At 38.7% G+C, this 12730-nt stretch overlaps 1 protein-coding gene across 14 annotated transcripts in view; it reads right to left on the reverse strand.

Moving 5' to 3' along the window:
- Positions 1-2770: 2770 nt before the first annotated feature.
- R3HCC1L (R3H domain and coiled-coil containing 1 like) overlaps positions 2771-12730 on the reverse strand; it is a 79564-nt gene continuing 69604 nt past the window's right edge. For 10 of the 14 annotated variants that reach the window (XM_072805755.1, XM_072805760.1, XM_072805764.1 and 7 more), the window contains 3 exons: positions 12442-12582; positions 3862-3974; positions 2771-3559 (listed from right to left, as the gene is read on the reverse strand). In XM_072805755.1, the coding sequence (XP_072661856.1) occupies positions 3871-3974; positions 12442-12582 (245 nt within the window). In that variant the 3' untranslated portion in view covers positions 2771-3559; positions 3862-3870. The remainder of the gene's footprint in view (positions 3560-3861; positions 3975-12441; positions 12583-12730) is intronic. The other 4 variants (XM_072805768.1, XM_072805765.1, XM_072805769.1 and 1 more) reach the window with 1 other exon arrangement.

Consider the following 12730-nt stretch of genomic DNA (forward strand, 5'->3'; position numbering starts at 1 on the left):
GCAAGAAGGAAAAGTCCAAGGAATGTAAACTTTTATAACTGGGGCTGCAAAACCAAAATGAATGGTAGCAGATGGGGCAGATTTACAGTAGCACTCACTCCCCTCTCCACATCATGAGAGCCACCCCCTCCTCAGGGAGTACAAAGGGACACGATCTTGAGCTACCCTCTATGAACACAAAGAAGTGCTTTCTTCCTTCTTCCCTTCTGCCTTCTCTCTTCTCTGCTCCTTCATCTCCTTCATTAGGCAAAGGACAGCATTCGATCTTGGCATGGCCGTTTAGGTAAACAAGGGAAGTACTAATTTCCTGTTGGTGCCGGCAAACATCGCCTGAACAGTGACAACATTATCCTAGCACATGCAGCTAATGGTCTGTGAAAGAACGTGCAGCCCACGGGGAAGCGTGTGGCAACGGGTGACTACATTCAGGCAGGGAGGTCACCCACTGCTTCTTCTTGGATCCCAGTTCCCAGGGGGCCAGAAAAAGCTGGCCAGGCAGCCGGCCTCCGGCTCTGGTCTCAGGCTTGCTGCCCACATCACACATTTGATAGGTGCAGCCGGTTCCAATTCTTGGAAAAAGCTGTACAAGGGCTGTGCTGTTACACCACTGAGTTGAAAGGGAAGGACATGGGAAGATTGGTAGCTGGCATGACTTGTGACTGTATGAGGAATGTTAACAGAACACCAACCACCAAATTCCAGACAGAACCAAAAATGTCAGATCTTCACTTCAGCATTCTTTAGCCTCACAGAAGCTGAAGTGCTAGGAACCTCAGCTTACTAATTAGAAGCCTAATTTATTTCTATTCCACCAAGACCTTCACTCTATAGGGAGCTTATTAGAGCTCAAGGGAAATGTACCTTTCTACTACAAATTCCAGGTGCCGCTGGGATTTAGTCATGTTAACAAATACGAACCAACAAAAACACCTAGCAGAGTGCATTCACAGTCTTCTGGAATATCTAATAAAGAAGCTAGTGGCAGCTCCAGGATGCTCTCCAGTTAGCTCAGCTTGTGAAGATATGGTTTAGATGTGGCCAAGGACTGGGTTCCTAGGAGGACAAGCTCAATGTTATCCATGGTGGGCCATGGCAGGTCCTCTTACCTCCACCTAGTATACATGAATTTTAACAACTGGAAAAGTAGAAATAAAAAGCTCATTTTCTACTAATGGTGGAAGCAGCAACACTCCACAGCTTTCAGTATTAGCTAAAAATAAATCCCTTTTCTGGGTCCAATTGTAAGAATAAATCTGAAAGTTAGAAGTAGTTGACCATTAGCTGAAAAAAAGCATATGCTATTAGCCACCTAATACATACTGCACTAGAATAAGAATAGTACCTTACTGAAGTTAAGAGTAATACAAGAAAACTGGGTAATAAACGTGGCTCTATTAACAATGCCCTGCAGGCAGCCCAGGTGGCTCAGAGGTTTAGGGCTGCCTTCAGCCCAGGGCCTGATCCTGGAGACCCGGGATTGAGTCCCACGTTAGGTCCCTGTATGGAGCCTGCTTCTCCCTCTGCCTGTGTCTCTGCCTCTCTCTCTCTCTCTCTCTCTCTTTCTCTCTCTGTGTCATGAATAAATAAAATATTTAAAAAACAAAACAAAAACAAAAAAAAAACAATGCCCTGAAAAGCCACAATGGTATCAGAAAGGGGAAGCATCTCAAGGATAAGTGAAAGGAAGAGTTATCTTTTTTACTGCCCAAGGTCACTCCTAGCCTTGAAAAATCAAAACAGAGCAAAGGTATCCCTCTGAAATAGACCATTCAGTTTGAAGCCTGGCTACAAACTGCAGCCTTTCCACTGCAGCCATATTATTCAAACAGATCTGCCTATCTTAGAGCTCTGCTCTGTGAAGAGCACAAGTCCTGCAGCTACAAGCCAAAGTGATATGCACTGGTCTGGGTAGTACTAAGAGGGTCAAGAGAAGGATTTATTTAATTCTCCAAACTTGAAAAGGAAGCACTGGATAGGAACAAGGGGCAGTTCCAGAACTGACCAAGAATGAGAAAAACAATGCTGAGGAACTACAAGAAGGGTCCAAGATCAGAAGAGCAGTAGGGACAGTTGGATCGCACCAAGACCCAAGGCCAGTGTCATCTGAGGAACATTGGAACAGAGCCCCCACTTCACCGTGTTCTAGGCAGTGCTAATATTCCATCTCTGTCATGGGCACTAAATCATACAAATATGAGGCTATTGCCCTCACTGAAAGCACAATGGGACATTATTTTGCTACCGCTGCCTCTTAAGGTCTAGCACTACCAGTTCTACAGTGTAAAACTTTTTTCCAAAGACAATGAGAATGCAAGTATGAGATGGTTGGATGGCTCCGAGTTGCCAGTGTCCTTCAGGAAATTTCTCACTGCCCAGAGGTGTTTGTTTTATTCTGGCAACTCTTCACTGTAATGGATGGTTTGGTGTTGCTTGCCAAGCGCCTCTGGCATGGGCTAGGAAGAGGACATGCTGAGTGCCGGATGCCTTCTGCAGAATGTCAGGTTTGACAGATATGGAAGAAGGCAAGAAACTGGGGTTGGGGTCTACAGGCAAGGCAAGAAGGGGAGGGAGCTACACATACCAATCCCAAGGGATACATTTTTGTCGGATATTCTGGGGCAGAGAGATGACTAGCACTCTACCCAGTGGGGCTCAATAAAGCCAACAAACCCACTGAGCCCACACATAGCACTACAGGGAAGAAGATATGAGGAGAGCTGTTCTCCAATTTTTTTTGTGGGAATGACAAAACTGATAAATAGCAGAGTGGTACGTGCCATAAAATGAGCTTTAATGTCTCCCTCTCACATGACAGTACTGTTTCAACTGGAACCAGCTCCCAAGGCTGGCTTTCCATGAGGAATGAGGCTGGCAGGCCCCTGGCTGCTGTGCAGCTGGAGCAACCCCAGGCTCTCGGCTCAGTAAAAACTCTTGAGTCCAAACACCTACATCTGCTACAGCTCTCCAGCCCTGGAGTTCAGGACGTGACAGTGTAGATTCTGTGAGGACCAAGTACTTCAGACACTGTTGCATCTCTCTGCACTAACTGCTTCCTCCATCTCCCCTCAGTTTTGTGAGGCCGGAAGGAACAGCCCAACTTTGCGGGGCTTAAATCTCCCAACATCGCAGGTTTGAATCCTCTGTTTTCTAACTTCTTCAAACTTCTTAGACGTGTGAGCCATGCTAACAATGGGACTTGCCATACTCAGAGGACTCCTGGAAGTCATATCCAAGCTGTCACAAGTCAGCTTCCTAGCTGATGGCTCCCTTCTATGCCCAACACAGTAAGGCAGTTCCAAAGAACTGCAGTTAGAAGAGAAGATAGACAGGAGTCCACCTTTCTATACCCAGTCGGTGCTCATCTTGATGGTTTTCTCTCTTTCTTTAACATGCACTTCTGCATGTACACAGAACTCTAGAAGGATCCTCCAACTGAAGACTATGGAAATATTTTTTGAATTCATAGAACTATCCCTTTTGTTGAGTGATATTCAAACCGCCGACTGATCTCTGCCTTCCCAGATATCTTCGCGTTGCTTGGCTTCCAGTCGTTTTCTCTCTGTAAGTAAGGACAATATTAAAGGTGGTGGTGAATTGAACTCCAAATAAAAAATATACAAAAAAAAAAAAAAAAAAAAGGTGGTAGTACACTTAATGTAACCAGTGACTTTCCTTTAATCCAAATTATAAGCAAATTTCAATCATGAGACAGGAGGATTTCCTGGTCTTCTCCTTCCTGATTCCAAGAGTCAATATCTTTAACTTGCCAAGCACTTTGTAAGTGGAAACGATGTTACTAGTACTTTATAATAAAGAGAAAGATCTGGGGCTAACAGAAATAAAAAGTATAAAGTGGAGCACCTGGGTGGTTCAGTCGGCCAAGTGTCCGACTCCTGATCTCAGCTCAGGTCTTGAGATCTCAGTGTTGTGAGTTCTAGCCCAACATTGGGCTCCACACTTGAGTATGAAGCTTACTTAAAAAGAAAGAAAAGTATATGGAGTAAGTCAGAATCTAGGAGGATCTAGAATCTAGTCTTGCTGATAATGTATTTATTTTAATTCTATTTTTCAACTGTGTTAGTGGTTTAATATAATTGCCTTTTATTCCCACTTCACTGATCTTTCAAAATACTTCAATAAGAATGGAGAATATGTCTCAATATTCTTCTGCCTTCTTGCTCAAATGGAAACGGTAGCCACTGGGCTTTAGTTATATCTCCCTAGTACAGTCTCAGAGAAAAAAATATTTCAGAGGCAAATCAAATTTCAGTATTTTCAGAGCACTTTCAGAAGCCACAAATCTGGAAAATATAATTCCAACATGGGAAAACGACCACCTATAATGAAGGGAAACAAAGAACTATTTCTGAAAACAAAACAAAATAAAAAGCACAAATCTGGGCAATCCATCTTGAATTTTTAAGAGAAGCTTGGTTTCCATTTAATACTTTCACCAAGACTTGAGATAATAGAGACCATACATGCTCTGGTGATCCAAGCACTTCATTAGATGCCAAAATATTAGCCCTAATTTTATGGCTAGTCATTTTACCTTTTCACCATAAAACATACATGATAAGCTTAAGTGCTTCCTCTCAAGGACTATTATTGCAGATGATGTCTGTAAAAGATTTTGTAAGTCATGAAACCAGGGAAATCAAGGTGGGTTTAGAGTTAACACTCGCCATGTTGACATATCTTTCCAAATCAGCAGACTCCCTTACAAAATTCCTTTACTAAATATTTGACTGACTTTAAAGGCAAAGAACTTGGGTCAGGAAGTTGACTGGCACTTGGAAATGTGAGAAAGAGAAATTCACTGCTATTTGGGCACCACCTTGTGGCATTATCTGAATATAGCAGCAAAGTTATAACTGGCCAAAAAAAGGGGAGTAGGGGGTCAGCAAATTCCAAACTGAAGGCTAATTAATTCAGTATCTTGTGACCTGGCTTTAAGGTAGGCTTGAATTGGGATTGGGATTCCTTAGGTAGACTGCACTAAGGAAAACTGGCTTGTCTAAAACATTCCAGGGTTTCTTAGGAAGGCACTGTGGTTCTCATTCTTTCAAACTGGGTAAAGTTAGAAGAGGATCTATCTATAGGCAAAAACAACAGTGGATGAAAGCAATCAAAAACTGGTTCTGGATTCCTAGAAAAAGTGAGGAAATCAGGAAAGTGAATTACTAGAACTCAAATTTTTCAATATGCTCAGAAATTTAAATCAGAAAGGCTATCTGGGAAGTTCTAAGAAAAAAGATCCAGGTGCAGTAAAAAAAAAAAAAAATATATATATATATATATATATATATCATTGCCCATAATCCTCAAGTCCAAAATCAAAGCAGTTCAGAAAACAAAGCTTTGGTTTTCTTTCTTTCTTTCTTTCTTTCTTTCTTTCTTTCTTTCTTTCTTTCTCTCTCTCTCTCTTTCTCTCTTTCTCTCTCTCTCTCTCTCTCTCTCTCTCTCTCTCTCTCTCTCTCTCTCTTCTTTCTTTCTTTTTCTTTTAAGTTTAGGGCCCAAATTCATTCAGTGGTAAATATAACCTGAAAAGATGAGAGGCTGCTTATAGTCTTATATATGCCACTTTATGGCATAGTCTTACCGTTTGTGGCAGAAATATTAAAATTAGTGTGTTTGATTCTGGTGTTATGAAATATATATTAAGATAACCATATTATTTTTCTAAAATTGAAAAAGTTTAGAATACTGAAGCATTTCCTACTCTAAAACTTCTTAATAAATCTCTAGTGCAATATATATGTAAATATGAGAGGCAACTCTGGTGGTAAGCCATTTGAGAAACCAGTGAAGGCCAGGGCACAAACTGAGCACAAGGAAATAGTGGCAATGTGAGGCACACATTTAAAAATTCAGAACATGAGTAGAGAAGGACTTTTTAAAGAGACTGAAATGGAAGCATGGAGAAGCTAAGTGACTCGCCTAAGGTTACATAACCAGCAACAAACTAAGGCTGGAACACAGGTCCTTAATTTTTAAAACAGCATACTTTCCACTGTACTGACATCTGAAAATGTCTACAAAGAAAAATGAAAAAAAAAAAAAACATAGAAAGATAAGAAAACATGTCATCCCTTTATTAAAAGGGAAAGAAATGTAGATAATAGCTGATAGACTGCATGAAAAGAGCTCCTTATTAACTTTACTTCCAACAATTAAAAAAGTAAACTAAGTAAAGAGAAAGCCCAACAGCAGCCATAAGGGTAAGGAGCTAAAGGAAGAAGAGAAGAATTCATATGAAAGGATTAACCCACAGTGCACATGAGCTGGCCCTGCAGACTTTCATTTCCCAGGAAGAGAAATCAACTGGCAGAAATGACTCTATTGAATGAGGTGACTGAATCACCACTTTTCACTTAGGGAATGGAAGGGGCTGAGGATGAAAACAAAGGGCCAATTTGGTGTCGTTTCAAAAGAAAATAAAGAAAAGGGATGTAAATCAAAACTTTCAAAATCTACTTCTACACCTAAGAAAATAACGGAGAAAAATCATCACAAAATTCCTGGGCAGCTGCCTACAGAGTAATAATCAACATGAAGACTGGAAGTACAAGTCTGGTCAAACTGATCTAATTGTCTTCTTTTATGGATTGACAGACCTGGTAGATTAAAGAGAAATAATAAAAGTAACCTCTTAATTTTAGCAAGATTTTAGGTTTTAGGCTTATAATCATTAATATACCAAGAAATATATAGTCTGGATCACACAAGTGTTAAGGTGGCATTTAACTGGAAAGTGGAATGTTCATCAATGTATTAAGTGTCAACACAAAGAACTGTGTGCTACTTATTTAGCAACAGCCAGTAAACTCGTCAGTTAATTTGAGGGTTAACATTTTCATCTCTGATGTAGGTCAGGGATATAAGTTTACCAAATAGAAGATGAAGGCAAAAATGTGGATAAATATTGCATCTCAGAAAAAGAGATCACATTAAGATAAAAAGAGAAACATGGTTAGAAATAAGGGGAAATTTCAATTTCACATTAGGGAAAAAAGACACCAAGAAAATGCCACACCAACCTAGATTATGAATCAGCAATGCAGAAGAGTCCTTAAAGGCAGAATAATGGGATGCCTAAAGAATTTGAAAAGGTAGCAGTTGTGATTAAATTTTTTTATTACAGTTGACTAAGTATTCTATAGGGATGATTTCATTTTTAAGCTCTTAGTGATTTAATTAAGCAAACTAGGGGATCAAATCATTACTTACCTACTTTGCCTTTCAGGCCTGTGACCCAAAAGATGCCTTTTAGAACCAGCCAATTAATCATCTACCCCCAAGAGTAAAATGGAAATAAGTTATAAAATAAAATTTTGGCAAGCTCTGAAAAATGAGAGAGCATTTTATTCTGAGAAATAATGATTATCTTCTACTTGTAATTTTAGGTGGGAATCAAGTGTTTTAATAAGTAAAACATGGGGAAATTTTACACATACTCCTGAATCTGGTCTTTAAAATGTAGTTTCATTGTTATGTGTGAATCATTGCTTTAAAACATGATTCAGTCAAATACAAAGGATCAAGGATGATCTATGCTTTGATTTCCCACTCTTAGTGCAGCTCTGATCTATTATGCACTCTTCTGGACTAATCACTTCCCCTGTGTTCTAAGACTTAGAAACTAAAGTTCTTATCCTCCAGATATACACATTAAGATTTGCTTAAAATGATTTGGGTACTTTTTTTTCTCGATTCTTCTCAATACTTTCTGAATCTTGTTTAAAATAAATAAATAAACTAATTAATTTTAAGTAGGTGGAGCCCAACACTGGTCTTGAACTCACAACCCCAAGGTCAAGACCTGAGTTGAGATGGTGTTGGATCCTTAACCAACTAAACCACCCAGGTACCCCCGAATCTCCTTTTTAATTAAGGACAAAGACAGACTTCTCATTTTAAAATGGTAAGAAGACCAAAGCAGGGTGAGGGAACTTAGCAGGAAGTATTTAAACCTCAAAATCCCAAATCCCAAATTCATTAATTAGAAGGTTTTCATATGCAGTGTCCAACTCTGGGTCTTATAAAGAAAAACATAGAGGACTTAAAAGAGTTCAGAGTATAATCTGAACGAAATCAAATAAAGAGTTATGAAGAAAAAGTAACCACTGTCAGTCATATATTCTTCAGTCAATGAACATACACACTGAGTATCTTTTTATGAACCAGACACTATGCCAGACAGCAGAACCCCTCAAGGGGGGCAACTAGCTATTTTACAGCACTATTTATGGATGGCACACAGATTTCAATTTCCAAGCTAATTCTGATCAATTGGCAGTGATCAAGTCAAAACTCACAAAAAAGTGTCATAACTGATTAGCATTGTTTGTCATAGATAACAGATGGGAAGCAGAAGTACATAATACATATTTGTTTTTACTGTCTCATATTATAATGAGCACTAATTTTCTAAGAGCCACATAAATAATAGTATGCTTAATTTGTAAAGCACCTTTCTAAATAAATGTTTTTACACATTAACTTAGGTTGTGCTAAAAAAATTCTCCAGGGTACATCAGGCATTAGTTTTGCTTTGTTAGAAACTAGAGCAGAAAGATATAAGAGACGTGCCCATAGCAACATAGCTAAAGTTAATGACAAAAACTCTATTACGGATCAGACTTCTTTATTCCTAAATAATTGGCCCCTGATCTCTAAAGATTAGAACAGGATGGTGTCCACATGTTCCCTATTTCTAGAAAGGAAAAAAAGAGGAAACTAGCCTAAACTACTATACAAATTTAAGTTAAACCTAGGGAAGAATTTTTTTGACAGCAAAAGCTGCTAACCATTGAAAGAGGTAACTTTAAAAAAGCCTGCTATCTTTCACTTTCGGAAGACCTTAAAAAAAATTTTTCCCCCTGGAAAAATTGTTAATTACTCCAAAAGTCCCTTAAAAGGGATTACAGTATTGTAAAAAGAGCATGGGTTTTAATTAGAGAGGCCTTGGTTCAAATGCCTCCTCTCAATTTACCAATTAGGTAATTTTAGGCCAGTTACTTAACTTTCCAGCGCCAGCTCTAAACTGGAGATAATATCTTCCATCACAGAATCATCACAACATATTACATTGCCGGGAGTTGCCTTCCCATCCTTTTAATCACAAAAACTCATTATGCTTTTAATGTTAAAATCTTCAGAACTAAAAACAAATAATCCCATTAAAAATGGGCAAAATATTTGAACAGATATTTCTCCAAAGAAGACATAACAGATGGCCAAAGACACATAAAAAGATGCTCAACATCATTCATCCTCAGGGAAATGCATATAAAAATCACAATAAGATATCACCTCACACACTGCCAGAATGGCTAAAATCAAAAACATAAGAAACAAGTGTTGGCAAGGATGTGGAGAAATAGGAACTCTTGTGCACTGGTGGAGGGAATGCACACTGGTACAGTCACTGTGGAAGACAGTATGGAGGTTCCTCAAAATATCAAAAATAGCTACCACAGGATCCAGTAATTGCACAACTGGGTACTTTATCCAAAGACTAAAACACACTAATTTGAAAGGATACATGCACCCCTATGTTTATTGCAGCATTATTTACAAGAGCCAAATTATGGAAGCAGCCTAAGAGTTCATCAATAGATGAATGGATAGAGAAGAGGTGGTATATAAATACAATGGAGTATTATTAAGCCAAAAGAATAAAACCTTGCCATCTGCAACACCATGGATGGAGCTAGAGAGTGTAATGCTAGCAAAAGAATACCATATGATTTTTCACTCATATGTGGGATTTAAGAAACAAAACAAAGGAACAAAGGAAAAAAAAGAGACAAACCAAAAACAGACTCTTAACTACACAGAACAAACTGATGGTTACCAGAGGGGCGATGGGGGGATGGGTGAAATAGGAGATGGGAATTAAGAGTATACTTATCTTGATGAGGGCTGAGTAATGTATAGAATTGTTGAATCACTATATTGTACACCCAAAACTAATTTAACACTGTACATTAACTATACTGGAATTAAAAAAATTCTTCAGAACTGAAGTGAGAAGAAAAACAACTGCTTAAAATCATATTTTCTTCCTTACTCAAGGCAGATACCCTCACTTGATTATAAGTCTTAAGCAGAAAAACAAAGTTTTTCCATCTCTCTAATTCTCTCATATAAAAGCACAATGCTTTACACAGGGCAAGTGCCTAGCTGAAATGCTAAATGTTGTTGATAGAGCATTAAAGGAGACTTAAAATAAAAAGGGTACGGCTAAAAAATATGCATTGAAATCTGTGCTAGACTCACCATATAATATTACCACTATTAGTAAAAACAGCAGCAGCTAACATTTATCATATACTTATTACAGGCCCACAGAAACAGGAGAGTGCACATTCCGATGGGTTCCAAAGATGACTAAGCATCTTTTGTGGATTATCTCACTTTATTTCCACTTTATGGATGAGAAAACAGAGGCCTCCAGAGAATACATAATCCATCCAACGTCACATAGCCAGTAAATGGTTGAACTTAGAGGTAGATCTAGCCAGCATGATTGTACAATCTATTATGTTATCCACTATGCTGTACTGATCCCTCCCCTTCCAGTGGACGAAGATCTGGAACAAAAATATCTATTCTGTTTAATACCTAAATGGTACGTTTAATTTCCATAGGAAAAAAATCTTTTTTTTTTTTTTTTTTTTAAAGAAAAAAATCTTTAAGTGAAAAGTCTTGGGCTCTATGCAGGCAGCTATAAGAATATCTATCTGCCTAATGCATAAAGAAGTCAAAAAGAGATATATCAGGAATTTTCCACATGCGTTTTCTCAGAGATGAAGAATGGGAGAGCTCTGAAGCATTATAAAGAATCTTCTATAACCTGTACAGCCTCAGCACCAATGGATAAGAGGAACTTATCACAGTGAGTCTCCATTCACAAATAAAGGCCTTCTTTAGAAAAGTAATAGGGTACTCACTGAGCCAACAGTCTCATTTTTAATTGCATCATTGAAATGTCCTCTGCATAAGTGGGCATTTAAAACAAATACTTCAAATAAAGCTGCATGCTAATGTGCCTACAGAAAAATAGAGGGCAATACTTAAGATGGTATCTGTGCAAAACTATTGCTGCAGTACACGTAGAGTTCCAGTTAATATTACATGCATACGGTAGGGAAGCATGAGACACTGCAAAGAGTACTCTCTCTCCCTCTAGTTATCTTCTGAAAGATCACAGAGAAAGCACTTTCCTCAGAGATAATTAAAAGAGGGTTAAGGATATTATACATTCTCCCTTACTCTAGTTCTATTATTAACATGTATAAAAACAAAAACAAAAAAAACCCCGAAAACAGAAAAATTCTCACTTGTTTCTATACAGTCTGTAAAAGGCCTTTGAGTGAACATGCATTGGAAAAAATCAAAACTGCCTCATTAAAATCATTAAGGTTTCAAAAATTAGTTGGGTTCAACTCTAAAACTCTAGCACCTGCCATGACACACTCTGTCACTGGTTATCTGGCCAGTGCAGCTGAGAGTCCGCAAGCTGCCTGCTATCACCAAAGCAGAGTGGACAGGAAGTATTAATGGCCTTGTTAGAACCGGCAATAAACAAGGAGTCTGAAACTTCAATTCGTTTTAATGGAAAAATGAAGTTACTTTTTGGTAAGTGGAATTTTCAGAATAAATTGCCTTCACAGGTTCCACAGATCGTGGGCTAAGGCAATGAGACTGTCTAAAGCCTGGAGGTTGATAAAAAGTACTTAAATGTAAGGCCAGAGTCCCAGGCCTTTACATGTAAGTCAATAGCCTAGAAAAAGGGAAGAGAGATTTTAACCTCAATTCCAAACTACAGGGAAAGAAAAACCCTGCTGTGGATCAGTGGAAATACTTTCTAAGGACATGGAGGTACCGCACAATAATCAGAAGATAGGTTAATCTAGATGTACACTAATGGAGCCACTCAAGACTGTCTTTAAAGAAAAAAATACCTCCTACAGTTACTATCATCCATGTCAGTAGCTGGCTTTTCCTTAATTTGTTTTTTTACTTTTAATCTAAACCATTAGATAATATCACAGCAATTGTGGCCCTGTAAAACCACAGCAAATGTTTTCTGCTTGGGAGACTACTATGTCTTCACAGGAAAATTTTGCTCAGACTTTGGAGCAGGAACTACAGAAAAAGCCACGGCTGATAAGCTGAGAAGACCGAACCTATCTCCTGGAAAACAACAGTTAAGAGCATGGATTAGGATGCCGTGGTATGTGGAACAGAAGGACAAATCCTACAATGTCTTCCCCCTAAATATAAGGCATGAAAACAATTTCAACACACTTGGAAGGCTCCTAGGAAATGGAAAACAAAATGGAATGGGCTTCATTATTTTTTTTTTTTTTTTAACACATGCCTATTGTGAGCTCTAGAGAATGAGAGAGGAATGCCATCACTTCAACTCACCTCGGGCTTCCTGCAGTTTCTTGAGCTCTGCTTGTCTTTCTGTTTTATTCTGCTTACTTCGAACCCCAAGGGCACTGATGACTAACCTTCTGGCAAGGGCTGCTGAAGTCTCCGGACGCTCCTTTGCTGGCTGGAGGAACTCTGAATGGGAGAAAGGGAGGGAGCAAGAGGAAGTAAGGAAGAGAAAGCACTCTAGCACCAAATAATTTAACTCTGTAATTAACATATAAAATAGACTAACAAGGGCTGCCTCAGCAGTAATTAATACAGGCCAACAGATGACGATCAG

Source organism: Canis lupus, chromosome 29, assembly GCF_048164855.1.
Source record: "Canis lupus baileyi chromosome 29, mCanLup2.hap1, whole genome shotgun sequence".
Lineage (NCBI taxonomy): Eukaryota > Metazoa > Chordata > Mammalia > Carnivora > Canidae > Canis > Canis lupus.